The sequence below is a fragment of the Leucopleurus acutus genome (genome assembly GCF_964270905.1).
Source record: "Leucopleurus acutus genome assembly, chromosome: 12".
Classification (NCBI taxonomy): Eukaryota; Metazoa; Chordata; class Mammalia; order Artiodactyla; family Delphinidae; genus Leucopleurus; species Leucopleurus acutus.
Window position 1 is genome coordinate 74,551,992 of NC_139154.1, and position 24,184 is coordinate 74,576,175.

At 36.6% G+C, this 24,184-nt stretch overlaps 1 protein-coding gene across 3 annotated transcripts in view; it reads right to left on the minus strand.

Annotated features, from left to right (window-relative positions):
• CCDC88A (coiled-coil domain containing 88A) overlaps positions 1 to 24,184 on the minus strand; it is a gene marked incomplete at its 3' end in the record, with an annotated part of 125,958 nt that overhangs the window by 44,222 nt on the left and 57,552 nt on the right. For all 3 annotated transcript variants that reach the window (XM_082852272.1, XM_082852271.1, XM_082852273.1), the window contains exons 9-13: positions 11,788 to 11,869; positions 8,807 to 8,965; positions 7,135 to 7,281; positions 6,397 to 6,541; positions 3,415 to 3,599 (exon numbers count right to left, since the gene is read on the minus strand). In XM_082852272.1, coding sequence (XP_082708398.1) covers positions 3,415 to 3,599; positions 6,397 to 6,541; positions 7,135 to 7,281; positions 8,807 to 8,965; positions 11,788 to 11,869 — 718 coding nt within the window. The remainder of the gene's footprint in view (positions 1 to 3,414; positions 3,600 to 6,396; positions 6,542 to 7,134; positions 7,282 to 8,806; positions 8,966 to 11,787; positions 11,870 to 24,184) is intronic.

Below are 24,184 nucleotides of genomic sequence, written 5' to 3' on the forward strand. Positions count from 1 at the left end.
AGTGTGCAATAACATTATGCCTAAAAAACCAATGTACACACCTTCAAATACTTTACTGCTAAAAATGTTAACCATCATCTGAGCCTTCAGCAAATCATAATCTTTTTGCTGGTGGAGGGTCTTGCCTAGTCGTTGATGGTTGCTGACTGACCAGCGTAGTAGTTGCTGAAGGTTGGGGTGACTGCAATTTCTTATGTGTTGATTGACTCTTCCTTTCATGAATGATTTCTCTGTAGCATGCAATGCCATTTAACAGCATCAGAATATTTTTCAAAATTGGAGTCACTTCTCTTAAACATTGCCACTGCTTTATCAACTTTATGTAATATTCTAAGTCCTTTGTTATCATTTCAACTATCTTCACAGCATCTTCACCAGTAGATTCCATCTCAAGAAACCACTTTCTTTGCTAACACATAAGAAGCAACTCCTAATCTATTAAAGTTCTATCATGAGAGTGCAGCAATTCAGTCACATCTTCAGGCTCCATTTCTGATTCTGGTTCTTTTGCTATTTCCTCCACATCTGCAAAACTTCCTCCACTGAAGTCCTGAACCCCTCCAAGTCATCCATGAGGGTCAAAATCAACTTCTTTCAAACTCCTATTAATGTTGTTACTTTGACCTCTTCCCATGAATCGCAAATGTTCTTAATGGCATCTAGAATGGTGAATCCTTTCCAGAATGTTTTCAATTGACTTTGCCCAGATCCATCAGAGGGATCACCTTCTATGGCACCTATAGCCTTACAAAATATATTTCTTAAAGAATAAGACTTGAAAGTCGAACTTACTCCTTGATCCGTGTGTGACAGAATGGATGTTGTCTTAGTGGGCATGGAAACATGAATCTCATTTTAAGTCCACACCAGAGCTCTTAGGTGAACAGGTGCATTGTCAATGATCGGCAGTATTTTGAAAGAAATTTTTGTTTGAGCAGTAAGGTCTCAAAAGTGGGCTTAGAATAGTCAGTAAATCATATTATAAACAGACGTGCTGTCACCCAGCCTTTGTTGTTCCACTGAGAGAGCACAGGGAAAGTAGATTAAACAGAATTCTTAAGGGCCCTAGGATTTCTGGAATGGTAAATGAGCACTGACTTCAATTTCGAGCCACCAGCTGCATTAGCCCCTTACCAAGAGAGTCAGGCTGTTCTCTGAAGCTTTGAACCTAGGCACTGACTTACCCTATCTAGCTATGGAAGTCTTAGACGGCATCTTCTTCCAATAGAAGGCTGTTGTGACTACGCTGAAAATCTACTGTTTAGTGTAGCCACCTTAATTAATTATATTAACTAGATATTCTGGATAATTAAATACAGCTTCTACATCAGCACTTGCTGCTTCCTGTTGTACTTTTATGTTATGCAGACAGCTTCTTTCCTTCAATCTCACAAACCAACCTCTGCAAGGTTCAAACTTTTCTTCTGAAGCTTCCTCACCTCTCTCAGCCTTCAAAGAATCAAAGAGAGGGCATTGCTCTGGATTAGGCTTTGGCTTAAGGGAATTTTGTGGCTGGCATGTCTTCTATCCAGACTACTAAAACTTTCTCCATATCAGCAATAATGCTCTTTCACTTTCTTATCATTCATATATTCACTGGAGTAGCACTTCTAATTCCCTTCAAGAACTTTTTCTTTGAACGCACAACTTGGCTAACTGGTGCAGGAGGCCTATCTCTCAGCCTGTCTTGGCTTTCAACACGCCTTCTTCACTAAGCTTAATCATTTCTAGCTTTTGATTTAAAGTGAGAGACGTGCAACACTTCCTTTCACTTGAACACAGAGGCCACTGTAGGTTATTAACTGGCCTAATTTCAATATTGTTTGTCTCAGGGAATATGGAGGGCCAAGGAGAAGGAGAGAGATGGGGGACTCACCAGTCAGTGGAGAAGTCAGAACACACACACCATTTATGGGTTAAGTTCACTATCTTACATGGGTGCAGTCTGTGGCGCCCTCAGACAATTACAATACTAACATCAAAGATCACTGATTAGACATCACCATAACAAATACAATAACAATGAAAGAGTTTGAAATATTGTGAAAATTACCAAAATGTGACACAGAGACATGAAGTAATAAGCAAATGCTGTTAGAAAAATGGTTCTGATAGATTTGTCTGAAGCAGGGTTGCCTTAAACTTTCAAGCTGTAAAAACCACAATTATCTGTGAAGTGAAGTAAAATGCAATAAAAAAAAAGGTACACTTGTATTTCTTTTCAAAGTCTAGTTAAAATTCAAGTTTCATAATCCCTAAATTGTGGTCTCTAAATACCACTTCCCACTAAAAGGAACAAGCGCTTTTTGGAGAAATGGCTGTTTTCAGGACTGAGGCAGGAAATGTTTAAGAGAACACTTTGTCATGGTAGAAAGCAAGGAAGCTCTCCAGGAGTGCTAAGGTCATGTCATAAGGATTCAGGAAGCAGCTTAAAGAGTTGGGAGAGTAAGAAAAATAAATACAGTGTATTAAAATGCTTTACATATTTTTAAATCCATGAGTTCATAACAACACTAAAACAAACAACAAACTCACTCATTAACTATCTCAGCAGGATATGAGAGAACTGATTCATTACTAGGAAACTGGTAAATAAAGGTAAAGAATCAAACATTCATCCTACTTTACCCCTAAGAGCTGTTCTCAGAGTAACCAGTGGTGTTTTTTTTTTTAAACCAATAGTTTTTAAAAAGAAAAGTTTTTTCTTATAGAAATACTCCAGCTACCAAATTAAGAAGGGATGATATAATATCAAGATTTTGTAACCTCTGATTAATTCAGGGATCTAAGCAAATGATTTTCTATGACAACTAACATCACAGAAAGAGAGACAACCAGACATGTGCCCCCTGTTTGAGGTTTCTTCAACAGAAAAATTGCTAGGAAAGAAGAGTCAATCTATAGACTAAAAAAGACTTAAGGGACCCATCAACTGATTGAATGTACTGATCTTATTTGGATTCATATTCAAATAAAATATTTTTTAAAAATCTTAATAGATTTGGAAAAATTTAAATGCTGGCCCAAAACTATGATTTTTTAAGTGTGATAATGTCACTGTTCTTTTTTAAAAAAAATTCCTTACTTTTTAGAGATTTATACTGAGATATTTATTGGTGAAATAGTACGACATCTAGGATTTACTTCAAAATCATCTAGTGGCTGTTAGGAGAGTACCAAGGGTAGAAGTAAGACTGGCTATAAGTTAATAATTATTGAAGCTGAATGAATGAGTCTAGAGCTGAATGAGTTCATTCACTTCACATTTATGTAAGTTTGAAATTTTATATAATAAGTTAAAATAATATTGAGGGTACACTAAAAGTTGGAAAATAAATGTTCTATCTCAGTGCTATTTATTTATACTTTTACATATACTTTTTTACATCACATTAAATATTAATTTTTATTTACCTTCTTACTTAGTCTTTGATTTTCTTTTTCAATTTTCAGGATTTTGGAAGTGGTGCCTTCTGTAGAATCCATAGTACTCCGAAGCTCTTCTACAGTTTTTGTCAAACTCTGATTTTCCATCTCCAACTTCAACAACCTACTTGATGTCAATTCATTTACCTCATGGCCCAAGGATTTCTGTGGTGCTATAATATTGAAAAATACGTCACTGGTAAAACTATGTTTACTCTTCACTATTTAAAATATTTAGTGTAAATACACTAAATCACCTGGTCCTTAACTTTATAAAAAATTTATAAAGTTATGCAAGATAGACACAATAAGAAAAGAGATATAAAATACAGGTAAATATTGAATTTCTAATGCATCCATAAGCATTCTAGTGAAAAAAAAAAGTACAAAATTTAGACTGAAGTGACTAGACTTTCAGTTCCAGTTCCATGAGAAATTAACTTTAACCTCAATGACTCTTAGGTTACTTTGACAAAATATAGTTATTACCCTGTGTATCTAATAGAGTCACTGTGTGACTCAAATAAGAAGTATAAAGCATATCCTACGTCACACTTTCAAAGATAAAGGAAAACAGTTTGAGGGGGAAAAAAATCCTAATCTGATTCTGAGAAAGGCAAGACAGTACTATACACTGGTCACTTCGAAAAAGTCTTTCTCTAAATGAAGAATCCCGGCTAATTACATATAAACAGCAACATGCAGTCCATTCTGCCAACAGAAATCATCTTTCTAAGTAGCTTTCAGCATTCTATTTTTTAAAATAAGAAAACTGAGTTTCGACTTCTGTAAATGATGCTCTCCAGTAAGCCAAAAATAATTATTTTTAATAACCCTATAACAGACTCATTAAATATTTTGATGATATAAAAATATTAGGATTTACAAATGAAATATGACACTTAGAATTTATTTTGAAATCCTAGACTTCAGGAAGGGAAATAAACAGAAATACAGGAGGGAACTTCTGGGTCTGTCTACTTTTGTATACATTTGAAATCCTCCATTATAAAAAGCAAAGAAACACACACACACAAACATGTAGCCACACAAGTCACACATTCTTTTAAAAATGAGGTAGAGTAAAATATCTCCTAGATTTTAAGTAAAGAAAGCCTCAATTCTTATTTCAAGCTTTTGTTCTAGTCAGCACATTGTTAATCTTTTATTAAAAGCTAGTATACTAGGTAGTCATTGACTTTTTATAAATTCCGTTAGCTGTCCAAGTCTTCTTAAGTACAACTCTAATTGCATGATTTGAGGTCATGCATTTCAATTAAACAAGATCAGGCTACAAAACATATGCCTTAATAAAGCTTTCAATACTACATGCTTTGAGGAAGCTTCCAGTCAGACTACAAAGACTTTAAAAGGATACTTACGACACATTTTTAACATGGAAGATTGTCTACGTTATATTCTTAGATGAAAAAAGGAATCTTAATTGTATATACACACTGATCTGATGATATAAAAAATAACCCTGTGTAGGAAAATTCTAGAAGCAAATTTTGTGAAATGTAAAAGGCAAGAATTATTAGTGACTGATTTCCTTCTTTATCTTTTTCCAGAGTTTGCAAATTTTCTAGAAAGTCCCTTGTATAGTTAAAAAAAAAAACTATGCCACACTAAATGAATTTTATGTTCTATGACCCCTGCAAAACAACTGTGATATAATGATAATAATAATAAAAAACACTCAAATGCTTACTATTTACTAGGCACAGTTCTAAAGGGCTTCATTAACAAATTCAACCCTCACAACAACCCTGTAAGATAGTACTTACTATTATTATCCCCACTTAACAGGTGAGAAAACTCCTAACAGTGTAATTTTAACTGTTGTAGTAGAAAACATTTAAGTCTGAATTGTTTTCTTTGTAACTCAATTCACATGGAATACAGTAAAAAAAGTTCCACAAATATTTTAAGTAACACATCCCAGCAAATTCATTCTCAGCTGAACATAATCACTTACTATGAAGTCAATTTACATGGGGTGCCAGAATCTGGAATTAGGTTCTCAAGAGTAAAATGAGGAAAAGCCTAATAGTAATAAATACGATGAGTCATCTGTAGAAGTAACTTCTTTAAGCGCCAGGTTATAAGCTCTTTCAGACCGTATGTCTACCTCACCACTATATCCTCAGGGTCTGGTATAATATTTTATACATGGTAGGTGCTTAATACATATCTGCTGAAGGAAGAAAAACAGGAATAATAATCTAAATACTGGGTAACTAAGGAATTAGGGAACGAGTCTAATTCAAATAAATGTGACCTGGGTATAATTTCAATAAAGTATTGTATAGCAGTATTAGCAAACTCAAAGCTTTAACACAAAAAGCTACATTGTATGTGTGTGCCCCAGCTTTAATAAAGAGGACAAGTTAATGTGGAGCCTAGGGAAATAGAGCCAAAAGTTAAAAATTTATCTGGGGTCTTTCATTACCTCCAGGGTATAAATGGTAGGTATAATCCCAAAATCCAACATACTGATGAAAGTAGCCATAAAGATCCTTAACTTGCTTTATTCTGGCTACATATTCACCAAAGAATATTCCCACTGCATTCTGATTTCCTATTTAGGTTTGCCTAAAGTCAAAGAACATGGTGACCAGCTAATGACTTTTCTTTTCTATTTAGTAGATGGCTGTATCTCTCAAAATAAATTAATAAACTGATATCCCAGTTTACTGTGATATGAACATGAAATTGTGCCTAACTGATCGAATCTGCTACTGCACTCAAAGTTGAGTTGTAAGACATGCAAAGATAAGGACCAGACCCAGGCATATGGAAATTAACACATTACTCTGTGAAATTCTATCTAGAGAGATATGTGGCCTTTTGTGACATCTCCAACCAGGGAAAATAAAGAACAGCAATGAAATATCCAGAAATGTAAGTATAAATACAATTTCATTTATTCATTCATCCATTTAAATAAAAAAAGAGTATTGGAAATACCTTCAGAAAGTTCACTAGTTCTGGATATTTGTTCCAGCTCCCAGCCAAGATGTAATGATTCGTCCATACTTTGTTTCTGTGCCATTTCCAAAGTCATATTTTCTTCCATTAATTCTTCAATCTTTTTTCTATCCATATCACGCTCCTTTTTTATTGGCAGGGAGTAGGGAGAGAAAAGAAAGCTAAGAAACAGTACAATTTCAAGCTAATATTTTATTACTTATAACTTTCATTTATCAGAAACTGTATAATGAGATAAATTGTGAGTTCCTTAAAATTTTCACAATTTGAAGCTAGTAATCAATTATAATTATTACTGCCAGTCACTAAACTGATCAGGTCTCTGACATCTTTTTATAGTGATCTTTGAGGACACTGAAAACACCTCTTCATAGTCATTATATTGTTTTAATGATATAACAAATGATTTCTGACCCAATGATAAATTTTAGCAAATAGTTGTATTTCTATATTCTAAAGGAGTGCCTGCACAACGGCTTATTAGGGTTTTCTGAAAAGCAGTAGTCAAAATTAATAAATAATACCCCTCTGTAACAAAAGCAGAAATTTCTACTACTTCTGAATTCATATAAAATTGGAAGCATCTAATTTATTTAGCTATCTCTTCTCTGCTAAGGCCTTAAGGACACTAACCAACCTTGTCACTATAGGGAAATCAGATAAATCTTAGAATTTTTACTTACAGGCCATGTAATAAATCTATCTTATAATACGTACCATTTCCATATCATGCAGTTTAGCCTTCAGTTGTAAATTTTCTTTTTCTAATTCATGTAATTTATCAGAACGAGCTCGAGTTCCTTCTAATTGGTCTTCCAACATGGTTTTTGTTTCTAATAAAACTTGATTGTCTTCTTTTAATTCCTGTAAACGTTTCAAGTAGGCTTTATTTGTCACAAATACATTAATATGTTAATCTTTAAAGCTCTGAAACATAAAAATTCTTTATTATAAAGTAAGACATTAAGCGGTCTTTATCAACAGTTCTATGCAAGAGTAAAGCTACTGAGTAACAGAAACATAGTTGGTTTCATTTTATTTCCCAGAATTTAAGTTATTATATAAACAAAATACTCAGGACTTACATTAGGATGAATAATACTACTATAATTTCACATGAAATTGTCAGGGTATATTTAAATTCCTTAGTCACAAGGATAAAGAACTCAGTGTAAGTAGTCTTCCAGATATTTAAGACACCAATCGCCATAGAATCAGGGCTTAATTAATTTACTGAAATAGATTTAGGTTTCTCTCTACTTGAAAGTGAAGAATTTGGGGTTTTTGAGTAAAATACCAAGACTTGAATTAAGACTCACAGAATCATAAACCAAGGCTTTATCAATAAATATTTTACATAAACATCTTTAAACTCCTACGTATGTTTTGAAGACATGTTCACAAATCTACATTGCTAAGTTTAAGCCTACAGTTTATAAGCTGAAGTCAAGAGAAAGTATATTAAAACAGTGGCATCCATGAGGATCCCTTAATAGTGCCATGCATATGCCTATTTAAACAATTGACAAAGAACAAATATACACCTTATCTTTGCACTCTATTGGGTCTATTTTCTGGTAACATTCAGGCTAAGTTCTAACTTTCTCTTATAATGTTTTCATTTCCTGATTTAGCATACTCCTTCTTTCTTATCCCCATATTAAAACTGACCAAAATCTCCTCTGTTTACAGACAATGAAGAAATCATGGAGAAAGGAAAAAAGAATGCCAAGAAGCAAGGATTTTCAGATTTCTTGCTGTCAAACTCAACATCATGTAACACAGAACTGCAACCATTAACTAAGAAAAATTGCTTTTTCTACTTTGTTCATACATATATATAAAGGGAGAAGACAAATGGGGGTGGGAGGGAAGAGAGAGAGAGAGAGGGGGGGAGAGAGAGAGAGAGAGAGAGAGAGAGAGAGAGAGAGAGAGAGAGAGAGAGAGAGAGAGGTGGGGGGAGGGGCAGAGAGAGAGAGAGAGGGAGGGAGACAGATATTGATTTCCCCTTCATTGATCCTAATTTAGTATTCTGAGTTGAGCAGCAATCAGAAATGTGTTTCGCACTCACTTCTAGGAACGAGTTAGAAATTAGTAGAGATATATACTTTATTGTGATTTCAAAAGTGTTCATTACATGTAATACTAAATGAAGGAATGAAAGAAGAGCCCCAAAGAATTCAATAAAATGAATAGCATCCAGAAATCCCTTTTTACAAGTCTAAACAATATGCTAATCTATCATAAAATAAACACCTGATGCTATTTACAGTTTGCTCAATGTTTCCAGAGTTCCTTACATTTATTAAAGTGCATTTTAAATGCATTTTGAAAAATCATAATACTTCTAAAGAAAAGAACTGTGAATGGTTTAAATTACGTAACATACCTCAACTCTTGCCTTATAAAATTCAATATCATGTAGCCTCTCTTTGTATCTGCTAACTTCACTTTCAAGCTTATCAACTCTGACAGCCTTCTCCCGAAGCGCATCTAATTCATCTCGATACATTCTTGCAGAACGAGCATCCGAAAGCAAATTCATGTTCTAAATATAAACACATATTAACATTTAAAATATTATTTTCTATTTTCAAATTGATAATCCTTGGGTTGTACAATTTGAAGAATTTACCAAAAAAACACACAAAAAAACAATGACTTGTGTACGTTTTTTTTGGCCGCGCCCTGTGGCAGCAGGATCTTAGCTCCCTGACCAGAGATCAAACCCGTGTCCCCTGCATTGGAAGCCCAGAGTCTTAACCACTGGACTACCAGGGAAGCCCCTGACTTGTGTACTTTATTATTATTATTTTAAAATTATTTATTTATTTGCACCGGGTCTTCATTGTGGGAGGCGGGCTCCTTAGTTGCATTTCACCAGCTCCTTACTTGCGGCACATGAGGTCCTTAGCTGTGGCATGCAAACTGTTAGTTGCGGCATGCGTGTGGGATCTAGTTCCCTGACCAGGGATTGAACCCAGGCCCCCTGCATTGGGAGCGCAGAGTCTTATCCACTGCGCCACCAGGGAAGTCCCTGACTTGTGTACTTTAAAAGTGTCATTTTTGTGGGACGATGAGGCCAAGTGGTTAAGGCAATGGACTGCAAAAAGTGTAAATTCAATGGTATATAAATTACACCTTAATTATTTTTTTTAAATGGGGAGATAAAAAAGCCTTTTTTAAAACCAAGAATATGCATTTTAAACATATATGTTTCTAGGGACTTCCCTGGTGGTCCAGTGGCTAAGACTCCATGCTCCCAATGCAGGGGGAGTGGGTTTGATCCCTGGTCAGAGAACTAGATCCCACATGCTGCAGCTAAGAGTTCGCATGCTGCAACTAAAGATCCCAAATGCAGCAATGAAGATCCTGCACATGGCAATGAAGATCCTGCATGCCACAACTAATACTCAGTGCAGCGAAATAAATAAATGAATATTAAAAAAAAATAATAAAATTAAAAAAAATGTTTCTATACAAAAATAAAAGCATATGCTGTATAAACACTTTTATATATAATGTTCTCCATTAAGAATGTAAAAAATATTCAGGATATTTTAAAGTAAGTAAACCTCTCCTCAACATAACCATTTGCAATGAATTTAAGGTGAAAAGTTAACTTTAAAATGCCAGATAGTAAAAACACAGAAGAGGTAAACTCTTACAAAAGTTGATCATTAGTTACTTTAGAGAAATAATGTTTCTATCCAGACATGTTACCAAAATCCTGCTGAGTTTTTTGTTTGTTGTTTGTTTGTTTTTCCGGTACGCGGGCCTCTCATTGTTGCGGCCTCTCCCGCTGCGGAGCGCAGGCTCCAGACGCGCAGGCTCAGCGGCCATGGCTCACGGGTCTAGCCGCTCCGCGGCATGTGGGATCTTCCCGGACCGGGGCACGAACCCATGTCCCCTGCATTGGCAGGCGGACTCTCAACCACAGCGCCACCAGGGAAGCCCATGCTGAGTTTTTAATACTTTCACATGAATGATTACTTGCATATGATTAGTGCATATCTTTACGCCATTTGAAATAAGTATTAAAATTCAACCTTTTTAAAGCCCTCTTGTAATCCTTTGAGTAGCAGTAATCAAAGTGCGATCCAGGGAAATCTGTGGGTCCCTGAAACCCTTCCAGGGAATTCATGAGGTCAAAACTATTTTCATAATAATACTAAGACAGTACTTGCTGTTTTCACTCTCATTCTCTCATGAAGGGACAGTGGAGTTTTCCAGAGGCTACATACATGGCATGTGATATCTTAACAGATTGAATGCAGAAATATTCAATAGATATGAGAATCTGGTAGTCTTCAATTAATCCAGGCATTTAAAGAAGACTTGCCAAAAATATAAAAGACTACTATTCTTCTAATTTTTTTTTTTGTTTTGGAAAATAATGGTTAATTACTATATAATTTTTATGTTAACATGGAGTGGATTGAGTATTATTTTTAAATGAATTAATAAATACTTCTAAAATTCTTAGTTTTGATTTCAAATATAGTAAATTCCAGTAAAGAGAATACACATTAAATAATCCTCATTAATCTTCAAGAGTAAAGAAGGGTCTTGAGACCAAAAAGATTGAGAACCACGATTTTAGATGGAACACAAATACAAAAAAATCCTGCTACCAAGAAGTGGAATAGCAGCAACAGCAAACCTAAAACTAAAAATTATGATCCCTAGATTCATTCATCTAGAAAGTTCCCAGTTTATGATTCCACAAGTGAAATGTTCCCTGAATTTAAAATGGCAGGTTAGGTGAAGTAAGGAGAAGAAATAATTATCCAGCCTTACCCCAATCCTTACCATTTATGGGTTAAAGAAGACCTCTTGTACTACCTCTAAATGAAAACGAAACATTACAGAGTAATTAAAAGAAGCAAATTCTTAAACAGTCTTGGTTCAAGATGAAAAAACACAAAGCATTAGAAAAATAAAAATAGTATTTAAAAAAGTAAAAGTTTGGATCTTATTTAGTAGAAACAGTGAAAAATTAAAAAGCATTCTGTCATATGTAAGGTTAACATAAAGCACCATCAGACAGCAGAGACCTAGAGGTGTTCCAGCTTCCAAGCCCACAGAAGCCAATACATAAAAAAGAGAAACATGGAACTGGGCCAGTCCTAAGAGTCTCCTTGGAATCTTAGCAAAGTTTGAATAGAACTAATAGAAAAAAAAGAAAACTCCAAAGACCTTTCTAGTTTTGATTTCTAGTTTTGGTTGTGGCATTTTTGAAGAGAGAAACACTGAAAAAGTCATTGGATCTCATGAAACCTCAGGAAGCAGTAAGGCAAATGTTATATATTATAAGGAGAAAAATCAATTTCCAATTGATCCTATATAATAAAAGTTCCAGGTACAAACCTCTTGTTGCAGCCTTTTTAGTTCTATTTCCATTTGCTCAAGTTCTTGTTTACAGTCCAACAACTGTTCAGTCTTTTCCTCCCTTAAATGCAAAAAATATTTATTGAATAATAAACTTAATGCTTTGAAAACTATGATCATCATCTGTATCGATACAAATTTATTATCATTACTAAACATCTAGTTTAACATAGTACTGGCCATAACCCCAACCTAGGGAAAAAGATAAAGAAATTGGTATTAGGAATTTATATGACTGGATGTCATGATACTCTCCCAAGGCTAAGAACCTCAGTGACTAATGTCCTCATAGTTCATAAGGTAGCTTCTCTCTCTTCATCTTTTCTGCCATCCCCCAATTCTCACTCTCCTTTAGCTCTTTCTCCCTCTCTGCCTAGTCAAAGACAAATAAGCTGGAAGAGTTTTTATGAAAGGCAATATTATCTGGGTCTGAGACTTCTAACAGTCTCCAAACTATTTTTTTTAATAAATTTATTTATTTATTTTTGGCTGTGTTGGGTCTTAGTTGCTGCGCGCGGGCTTTCTCTAGCTGTGGCGAGCGGGGGTTCTCTTTGTTGCGGTGTGTGGGCTTCTCATTGCAGTGGCTTCTCTTGTTGCGGAGCACAGGCCCTACGCGCGCGGGCTTCAGTAGTTGTGGCTTGAGGGCTTAGTTGCTCCGTGGCATGTGGGATCTTCCCGCACCAGGGCTGGAACCCGTGTCCCCTGAATTGGCAGGCAGATTCTTAACCACGGAGCCACCAGGGAAGCCCCAAACTATTTAAACATTTACAACAACCTAAAGAAAATGATACACTGCCACAGATACCTAACACATTTTTGACAGGAGACGTATTACAGCTACAGGAGTTAGTTACTGCAAAAATCCCCCTGCTAAAATCTTTATCTCTATTGGTTTCTTCCCTGTAGTCCACACATCTTTGTATTTCTCCTACTATACACTTTTTTCTTTTTAAATTGCTTTACTTCTAACTCCCATTTTTCTATCTCCCCTCCAGAGCCAAGCTTCTCAAAGTTAAGTCTCCACTCACTATCTCTACTTGTCCATCTTCTGTTCTTAAATAATAAAAAGTAAATGTTCATTATGTGAAACAATCTGTTTCTAACATCTTATACCTGCTTAGGTTTAAAAGTTTTTTTCACCAGAAAAATTTTTTATTGAAGTATACCTGACACACAATGTTATGTAAGTTATGGATATACACTACAGTGATTCAAAATTTTTAAAAGTTATACTCCATAAAATATTGGCTATATTCCCTGTGCTGTATGTACACAATATATCCTGTAGCTTACTTTATACATAAGTTGTACCTCTTAATCCCCTACTCTTATACTGCCCCTCCCCCTTCCCTCTACCAATTGGTAACCACTGGTTTGTTCCCTATATCTATGAGTCTGTTTCCTTCTTGTTACATTCACTAGTTTGTTTTATTTTTTAGATTCGACATATAAGTGACATCATACAGTATTTGTCTTTCTCTGTCTGACTTATTTCACTTAGCATAATACCCTCCAAGTCCATCCATGTTGTTTTAAATGACAACATTTCATTTTTTATGGCTGCGTAGCACTCCATTCTATGTATACATACCACATGTTCTTTTTTTTTTAACATCTTTATTGGAGTATAACTGCTTTACAATGGTGTTAGTTTCTGCTTTATAACAAAGTGAATCAGTTATACATATACATATATCCCCATATCTCCTCCCTCTTGTGTCTCCCTCCCTCCCACCCTCCCTATCCCACCCCTCTAGGTGCTCACAAAGCACTGAGCTAATCTCCCTGAGCTATGCAGCTGCTTCCCACCAGCTATCTATTTTACATTTGGTAGTGTATGTATGTTCATGCCACTCTCTCACTTTGTCCCAGCTTAACCTCCCCCTCCCCGTATCCTCAAGTCCATTCTCTAGTAGGTATGTGTCTTGCCCCTAGGTTCATGACCACTTTTTTTTTTGTTTTGTAGATTCCATATATATGTATTAGCATACAGTATTTGTTTTTCTCTTTCTGACTTACTTCACTCTGTATGACAGACTCTAGGTCCATCCACCTCACTACAAATGACTCAATTTCGTTTCTTTATATGGCTGAGTAATATTCCATTGTATATATGTGCCACATCTTCTTCATCCATTCAACTGTTGATGGACACTTAGGTTGCTTCCATGTCCTGGCTATTATAAACAGAGCTACAATTAACATTGTGGTACATGAATCTTCTTTTTGAATTATGGTTTTCTCAGGGTATATGCCCAGTAGTGGGATTGCTGGGTCATATGGTAGTTCTATTTTTAGTTTTTTAAGGAACTTCCATACTGTTCTCCACAGTGGCTGTATCAATTTACATTCCCACCAACAGTGCAAGAGGGTTCCCTTTTCTCTACACCCTCTCCAGCATATATTGTGTGTAGATTTTTTGAGGATGGCCATTCTGACCAGTGTGAGATGATATCTCATTGTGGCTTTGATTTGCATTTCTCTAATGATGAATGATGTTCATCATTCTTTCATGTGTTTGTTGACAATCTGTACATCTTCTTTGGAGAAATGTCTATTTAGGTCTTCTGCCCATTTTTGGACTGGGTTGTTTGTTTTTGTGATATTGAGCTGCATAAACTGCTTGTAAATTTTGGAGATTAATCCTCTGTCAGTTGCTTCATTTCTAAATATTTTCTCCCGTTCTGAGGGTTGTCTTTTCGTCTTGTTTATGGTTTCCTTTGCTGTGCAAAAGCTTTTGAGTTTCATTAGGTCCTATTTGTTTATTTTTGTTTTTATTTCCATTTCTCTAGGAGGTGGGTCAGAAAGGATCTTGCTGTGATTTATGTCATAGAATGTTCTCCTATGCTTTCCTCTAAGAGTTTGATAGTGTCTGGCCTTACATTTAGGTCTTTAATCCATTTTGAGTTTATTTTTGTGTATGGTGTTAGGGAGTGTGCTAATTTCATTCTTTTACATGTAGCTGTCCAGTTTTCCCAGCACCACTTATTGAAGAGGCTGTCTTTTCTCCACTGTATATTCTTGCCTCCTTTATGAAAGATAAGGTGACCATATATGCGTGGGTTTATCTCTGGGATTTCTATCCTGTCCCATTGATCTATATTTCTGTTTTTGTGCCAATACCATACTGTCTTGATTACCGTAGCATTGTAGTATACTCTGAAGTCAGGGAGCCTGATTCCTCCAGATCCGTTTTTCTTTCTCAAGATTGCTTTGGCTATTCGGGGTCTTTTGTGTTTCCATACAAACTGTGAAATTTTTTGTTCTAGTTCTGTGAAAAATGCCATTGGTTGTTTGATAGGGATTGCACTGAATCTGTAGATTGCTTTAGGTAGTAGAGTCATTTTCACAATGTTGATTCTTCCAATCCACGAACATGGTATATCTGTCCCTCTGTTTGTATAATCTTTAATTTCTTGCATCAGTGTCTTATAGTTTTCTGCATACATGTCTTTTGTTTCCTTAGGTAGGTTTATTCCTAGATATTTTATTCTTTTTGTTCCAAGGGTAAAAGGGAGTGTTTTCTTAATTGCACTTTCAGATTTTTCATCATTAGTGTATAGGAATGCAAGATATCTCTGTGCATTAATTTTGTATCCTGCTACTTTACCAAATTCATTGATTAGCTCTAGTAGTTTTCTGGTAGCATCTTTAGGATTCTCTATGTGTAGTATCATGTCATCTGCAAACAGTGACAGCCTTACTTCTTCTTTTCCGATTTGTATTTCTTTTTCTTCTCTAATTGCTGTGGCTAAAACTTCCCAATCTATGTTGAATAAGAGTGGTGAGAGTGGGCAACCGTGTCTTGCTCCTAATCTTAGTGGAAATGGTTTCAGTTTTTCACCATTGAGAACGATGTTGGCTGTGGGTTTGTCATATATATCCTTTATTATGTTCAGGTAAGTTCCCTCTATGTCTACTTTCTGGAGGGTTTTTATCATAAATGGGTGTTGAATTTTATCGAAAGCTTTCTCTGCATCTATTGAGATGATCATATGGTTTTTCTCCTTCAATTTGTTAATATGGTGTATCACATTGATTGATTTGCGTATATTGAAGAATCCTTGCATTCCTGGGATAAACCCCACTTGATCATGGTGTATGATCCTTTTAATGTGCTGTTGGATTCTGTTTGCTAGTATTTTGTTGAGGATTTTTGCATCTATGTGCATCAGTGATATTGGCCTGTAGTTTTCTTTCTTTGTGATATCTTTGTCTGGTTTTGGTATCAGGGTGACGGTGGCCTTGTAGAATGAGTTTGGGAGTGTTCCTCCCTCTGCTATATTTTGGAAGAGTTTGAGAAGGATAGGTGTTAGCTCTTCTCTAAATGTTTGATAGAGTATGCCTGTGAAGCCATTGGGTCCTGGGCTTTTGTTTGTTGGAAGATTTTTAATCACAGTTTCAATTTCAGTGCTTGTGATTGGTCTGTTCATATTTTCTATTTCTTCCTGGTTCAGTCTTGGAAGGTTGTGCAATTCTAAGAATTTGTCCATTTCTTCCAGTTTGTCCATTTTATTGGCATATAGTTGCTTGCAGTAATCTCTCATGATCCTTTGTATTTCTGCAGTGTCAGTTGTTACTTCTTTTTGATTTCTAATTCTCTTGATTTGAGTCTTCTCCCTTTTTTTCTGGATGAGTCTGGCTAATGGTTTATCAATTTTGTTTATCTTCTTAAAGAACCAACTTTTAGTTTTATTGATCTTTGCTATTGTTTCCTTCATTTCTTTTTCATTTATTTCGGATCTGATCTTATGAATTCTTTCCTTCTTCTAACTTTGGGTTCTTTTTTTTCTTCTTTCTCTAATTGCTTTAGGTGTAAGGTTAGGTTGTTTATTTGAGACGTTTCTTGTGTCTTAAGGTAGGACTGTATTGCTATAAACTTCCCTCTTAGAACTGCTTTTACTGCATCTCATAGGTTTTGTGTCTTCGTGTTTTCATCATCATTTGTTTCTAGGTATTTTTTGATTTCCTCTTTGATTTCTTCAGTGATCACTTCATTATTAAGTAGTATATTGTTTAGCTTCCATGTGTTTGTATTTTTTACAGACTTTTTCCTGTAATTGATATCTAGTCTCATAGCACTGTGGTCGGACAAGATACCTGATACGATTTCAATTTTCTTAAATTTACCAAGGCTTGATTTGTGACCCAAGATATGATCTATCCTGGAGAATGTTCCATGAGCACTTGAGAAGAAAGTGTATTCTGTTGTTTTTGGATGGAATGTCCTGTAAATATCAATTAAGTCCATCTTGTTTAATGTATCATTTAAAGCTTGTGTTTCCTTATTTATTTTTATTTTGGATGATCTGTCCATTGGTGAAAGTGGGGTGTTAAAGTCCCTACTATGATTGTGTTACCGTCGATTTCCCCTTTTATGGCCGTTAGTATATGCCTTATGTACTGAGGTGCTCCTATGTTGGGTGCATAAATATTTACAATTGTTATATCTTCTTCTTAGATTGATCCCTTGATCATTATGTAGTGTCCTTCTTTTTCTCTTGTAACAGTCTTTGTTTTAAAGTCTATTTTGTCTGATATGAGAATTGCTACTGCAGCTTTCTTTTGATTTCCATTTGCATGGAATATCTTTTTCCATCCCCTCACTTTCAGTCTGTATGTGTCCCTAGGTCTGAAGTGGGTCTCTTGTAGACAGCATATATACGGGTCTTGTTTTTGTATCCATTCAGCCAGTCTATGTCTTTTGGTTGGAGCATTTAATCCATTTACATTTAAGGTAATTATCGATATGTATGTTCCTATTCCCATTTTCTTAATTGTTTAGGGTTTGTTATTGTAGGTCTTTTCTTTCTCTTGTGTTTATACCACATATTCTTAATCCATTCATCTGTTGATGGACACTTAGGTTGCTACCATATCTTGGCAAGTGTAAATAATGCTACTATGAACACTGGGGTGCATGTATCTTTTTGAACACCACATTAACAAACTGAAAAAGAAAAACTATATGATCATCTTGATAGATGCAGAAAAAGCTTTTCACAAAAGTCAACACCCATTTAGAATAAAAACTCTGCAGAAAGTGGGCATAGAGGGACCATACCGCAACATAATAAAGGCTATATATGACAAACCCACAGCTAAAATCATACTCAACGGTGATAAGCTGAAAGCATTTCCGTGAAGATCAATAGTGAGACAAGGATGTCCACTCTCACCACTTTTATTCAACATAGTACTGAAGTCCTATCCACAGCAATCAGATAAGAAAAAGAAATAAAAGGAATACAAATTGGAAAGGAAGAATGAAAACTGTCACTATTGGGAGATGACATGACACTATGGATGAAAGTGAGCAGGACCCTGTGGGACCCTCCCAGGCGCAAGTCCTTTTCATGTCCCCTGTTTCTTGTTTGTAGGAAATAGGCTTCATTCAGCCTCCTGACATTCCCTGAGTTCCAAAGGGCAGATTCAAACAGTTGCTAATCAGGGAAGGAAGGGAATGTAGAAACAAAGGAGGAATAGTCAAGAAACAGCTGTGCAGCAATAAAGCAGGGTCCTGATGCCTCCTAAAGGAATATACATAACAATACCTTTGAGTTCTCCTACAGGAACTAAGGCCCCCACCCAGGTGGAGGATGGTCACTTCAGGCTGAGCAGAAGATTCTTGGAATACCACCCTGTTACCTCACCACCAACCAATCAGAAGAGAGTGTGCACACAGGAGAAGATAACAAGACTCTGATCACCTCCAAAATTATTCTCCTTTTAAAAACTTTCATGGTAAAGCAGAATCTTCAGAGTTGGTTTCTGGACACAAGTCTACCTTCTCCCCAGGTTGCTAGCCTCCTGAATAAAGCAACCTTTCTTTTCCAACCAATAGTTTTCTCTCAAGTACTGGCCTTCAAACAGTGAGCAGCTGAACCTAAGTTCGGCAACACAGATAGGAAATCCTAAAGATGTAATCAGAAACTACTAGAGCTCGCCAACAAATTCAGTAAAGTTGCAGGATACTAAATTAATACACAGAAATCTGTTGAATTTCTACACACTAACATTAAACTATTTGAAAGAGAAATTAAGGAAACAATCCCATTTACCATCACATCAAAAAGAATAAGGTATCTAGGAATAAACCTACCCAAGGAGATAAAGGACCCGTACTCAGAAAACTATAAGACACTGATGAAAGAAACTGAACAACACAAACAGAAGGAAAGATATACTGTGTTCTTGGATTGGAAGAATTCATACTGTTAAAATGGCCATACTAACCAAGGCAATCTACAGATTCAATGCAAACCCTATCAAAATACCAATGGCATTTTTCACAGAACTAGATTAAATAATCTTAAAAATTGTATGGAAACACAAAAAGACCCAAATAGCCAAAAGAGTCGTGAGAAAGAAGAACAGAGATGGAGGAATCACGTGCCCTCACTTCAGGCTACACTACAAAGCTCCCATAATTAAAACAGTATGACACTGGCACAAAAACAGACAATAGATCAATGGAACAGAATAGGAAGCCCAGAAATAAACCCACGCATTTATGGTTAATTAATCTACAACAAAGGAGGCAAGAATATACAGTGGAGAAAGACAGTCTCTTTAGTAAGTTATGCTGGGAAAACTGGAGAGCTACATGTAAAATAATGAAATTAGAAGATTCTCTAACACCATACACAAAAATAAACTCAAAATGGATTAAGACCTAAATGCAAAACCAGAAACCATAAAACTCCTAGAAGAAAACATAGGCAGAACATTCTTTGAAATAAATCATAGCAATATTTTTTTTGATCAGTCTCCTAAAGCAAAAGAAATAAAAGCAAAAATTAAAAAATGGGACCTAATTAAACTTAAAACCTTTTTGCTCAGCAAAAACAAAACGACAGGGACTTCCCTCGTGGCAAAGTGGCTAGAAATCCACCTGCCAATGCAGGGTACACGGGTTTGAGCCCTGGTCCAGGAAGATCCCACTTGCCGTGGAGCAACTAAGCCCATGCGCCACAACTACTGAGCCTGGGTTCTAGAGCCCACGAGCCGCAACTTCTGAAGCCCACGTGCCTACATCCCGTGCTCTGCAACAAGAGAAGCTACTGCACCACAATGAGGAGTAGCTCCCGCTTGCTACAACTAGAGAAAGCCTGTTTATTAATAAATAAATTAATTAATTAAAAAACAAAACTAAACAAAAAACCCCAAAAAGACAACTTCATTGAATGAATGGGAGAAAATTTTCTAAATGATATGACTGATAAGGGGTTAATATCCAAAATATATAAACAGTTCATACAACTCAACATCAAAAAAGCAAACACCCCAATTAAAAAATGGGCAGAAGACCTGAATAGACATTTTTCCAAAGAGGATATGAAGATGGCCAACAGACACAATAAAGGATGCTCAACATCACTAATAATCAGGGAAATGCAAATCAAAACCACAATGAAATACCGCCTTACATCTGTCAGAACAGCTACCATCAAAACAAACACAAATAACAAATGTTGCTGAGGATGTGGAGAAAAGGGTACCCTCATACACTGTTGGTGGGAATGTAAATTGGTGCAGCCACTGTGGAGAACACTACGGGGGTTTCTCAAAAAACTAAAAATAGAACTACCATATGACCCAGCAATTCCACTCCTGGATATACATCTGGAAAAAAAAGCAACAAAACACTAATTCGAAAAGATACATGCCTCTGCTTACATTTTTTAAAAAACCCTAATTTTGAATGGAGAAATATTCCCATTGAGAGAGGAACCATAATTTATTTATTTAAGTGGATTCCAATTTTCACTGTAATGAACAATGTTTTGGCAAATAAAATCATTACACATAAAGCCCTGTATCTTTCAGGACAGATTTCTTTTGTTTTGTTTTTTTAAAGTTTTAATTTATTTTTGGCTGTTTGGTCTTCGTTGCTGCGTGAGGGCTTTCTCTAATTGTGGCGAGCGGGGTCTACTCTTCATTGCAGTGCGCGGGCTTCTCCTTGCGGTGGTTTCTCTTGCTGTGGAGCACGGGCTCTAGGCGCGCGGGCTTCAGTAGTTGTGGAACGTGGTTTCTAGAGCGCAGGCTCAGTAGTTGTGGCACAGGGGCTTAGGTGCTCTGCGGCATGTGGGATCTTCCCAGCCCAGGGATCAAACCCGTGTCCCCTGCCTTGGCAGGTGGATTCTTTTTTTTTTTTTTTTTTTTTTGCGGTACGCGGGCCTCTCACTGTTGTGGCCTCTCCCGTTGCGGAGCACAGGCTCAGTGGCCATGGCTCACAGGCGCAGCCGCTCCACGGCATGTGGGATCTTCCCGGACCAGGGCACGAACCCGTGTCCCCTGCATCGGCAGGCAGACTCTCAACCCCTGCGCCACGAGGGAAGCCCTGGCAGGTGGATTCTTATCCACTGCGCCACCAGGGAAGTCCCCAGGACAGATTTCTAAAAGTACATTACATGTTTAAAGGTCCTTGGTATATACTGTCAAACTGCCCTGCAGAAAGTTCATTACAAATTTAAAATGCAACTAGCAGAGGATAAAAGAGCCTATATGTGAAACAATTTAACAACTGAAAAATGCCATGTTATTGTTCTAGTTTGAATTTATTTGAATACTAGGAAAGGCTAATTTTATTTTCTTATGACTGTACCATTAAAATTTCTTCTGATGAAAAGCTATTACATTTTGTGCTTTATAAGATATTTCTTACAAATATTTCTTTACAGGTTGTTAAATGCTTTTTTAAAAATTAAAAACAAATTTTTTATTGTGGTAACATATATATAACATAATATTGCAATTTTAAGTGTACAGTTCAGCAGCATTAGTTACATTTACAGTGTTGTTAAACTATCACGACTATGTATCCCCAAAACTTTTTCATCACTCCAAAGAGAAATTCTATACTCATTAAGCAGTAACTCTCTAATCTACTTTTTGTCTCTCTCAATATGCCTATTAAAGATATTTCATTTAAGTGGAATTATTCAATATTTGTCCTTTGTACCTGGCTTATCTCACTTAGCAAGTTGTTTCTATGGCTCATCCATGTTGTAGCAGCTAACAAAATTTCATCTTTTATGGCTGAATAATATTCCATTGTGCCTAAAGCACATTTTGTTTATCCATCTGTTCATGACCATTTGGATTGTTTCCACCTTTTGTCTACTGGGAGTAATGCTACAATGAACATTGGCATACCAGTATCTGTTTGAGTGTCCGTTTTCAATTTTAGTGGGATATACCTAGGTGTGGAATTGCTGGGTCATATAAAAATTCTATAGTTAACTTTTTGAGGAATATTCCAATCCTTTGGGCTTCCCTGGTGGCACAGTGGTTGAGAATCTGCCTGCCAATGCAGGGGATACGAGTTCGATCCCTGCTCCAGGAAGATCCCACATGCCGTGGAGCAACTAAGCCCTTGCGCCACAACTACTGAGCCTTTGCTCTAGAGCCAGTGAACCACAACTACTGAGCTCATGTGCTACAACTGAAGCCCATGTGACTAGAGCCCTTGCTCTACAACAAGAAAAGCCACCACGATGAGAAGCCCGTGCACCGCAACGAAGAGTAGCCCTCGCTCGCCCCAACTAGAGAAAGCCCGCACACAGCAAGGAAGACCCAACACAGCCAAAAATAAATAAATAAAATAAATAAAAATTTTTTAAAAACCCTCAAACTATTAAAAAAATTTCAATGCTTTTAATTTTACTTTTTTTTTTAAAGTTTACCTAGGAACTCAATTTAAAAATGGACAAAGGATCTGAATAAACATTTCTCCAAAGAAGATATACAAGTGGCAAATAAGCACATGAAAAGACACTCAACAGGACTTCCCTGGTGGCGCAGGGGTTAAGAATCCACCTGCCGGGCTTCCCTGGTGGCGCAGTGGTTGAGAGTCCGCCTGCCGATGCAGGGGATGCGGGTTCGTGCCCCGGTCCAGGAAGATCCCACATGCCGCGGAGCGGCTGGGACCGTGAGCCATGGCTGCTGGGCCTGCGCGTCCGGAGCCTGTGCTCCGCAACGGGAGAGGCCACAGCAGTAAGAGGCCCGCGTACCGCAAAAAAAAAAAAAAAAGAATCCACCTGCCAATGCAGGGGACAAGGGTTCGAGCCCTGGCCCAGGAAGAACCGATATGCTGCAGAGCAACTAAACCCGTGCGTCACAACTACTGAGCTTGTGCTCTAGAGCCCGCGATCCACAACTACTGAGCCCACATGCCACAACTACTGAAGTCTGCGCGCCTGGAGCCCATGCTCCGCAACAAAAGAAGCCACCACAATGAGAAGACCCCACACTGTAACAAAGAGTAGCCCCCGCTCACCGCAACTAGAGAAAGCCTGTGGGTCAGCAACAAAGATCCAATGTAGCCAAAAATAAATAAATAAATTTATTAAGAAAAAAGATACTCAACATTATTAGTCATCAGGGAACTGGAAGTCAAACCACAATGAGGTATCACTCCACACCCACTAGGATGGCTATAATCAAAAAGGTGTATAATAACAGGTATTGGTGAGGATATCAAGATGCTGGAGCCCTCATACATTGCTGGTGGGGATGTAAAATGGTGCAGCCAAACAGTTCGACAGTTCCTCAAAAGGTTAAACATAGAGCTACTACATGACCCAGCATTTCCACTTCTCAGTAAATACCCAAGAGAAATGAAAATATATGTATACACAAAAATGTGTACATGAATGTTCATAGGAGCATTATTTAAACAGCCAAAAAGTAGAAACAATCCAAATGTCCATCAACTCATAAATGAGTAACCAAAATGTGGTATATCCATGTGAGAGAATATTATTCAACCATAAAAAGGAATGAAGTACTGCTATATGGTACAACATGGATGAACCCTGACAACATTATGCTAAGTGAAAGAAGTCAGTCACAAAAGGCCACATAATATATGAATCCATTTATATGAAATGTCCAGAATAGGCAGATCTATAGAACTAGAAAATGTATTAGTGGTTCTGAGGAGCTGAGGGCAAAGAGGGATGGACAGTGACTGTTGATGGGTATGGAGTTTCCTTTTAGGGTGATGAAAATGTCTTGAAATTAGACAGTATGTGATGGTTGCAGAATTCTAAATAAACTAAAAATCACTGAATCGTACGCTTTAAAAGGATAAATTTCCTGATATATGAACTAGATCTCAATAAAACTGTGTTTTTTAAAAAGAATTTGTGTGAGAGAAAAACTCTTTGGAAACATGGGATCCATGGAGACAGAGAGTATTATTAAAGGAAGCCTTTGATAGTGGTAACTGCCGCTTAGAAGTGAAATTTATAAGGAATTACTTCTTGTTCTATCCAAATTGCAAATTATACTTTTACTCTGTATGTTAATAAATCCAAAGCAATTATATTATGATGTACCACCCACAAGTATGGTGTTAGTTAATTTGCAT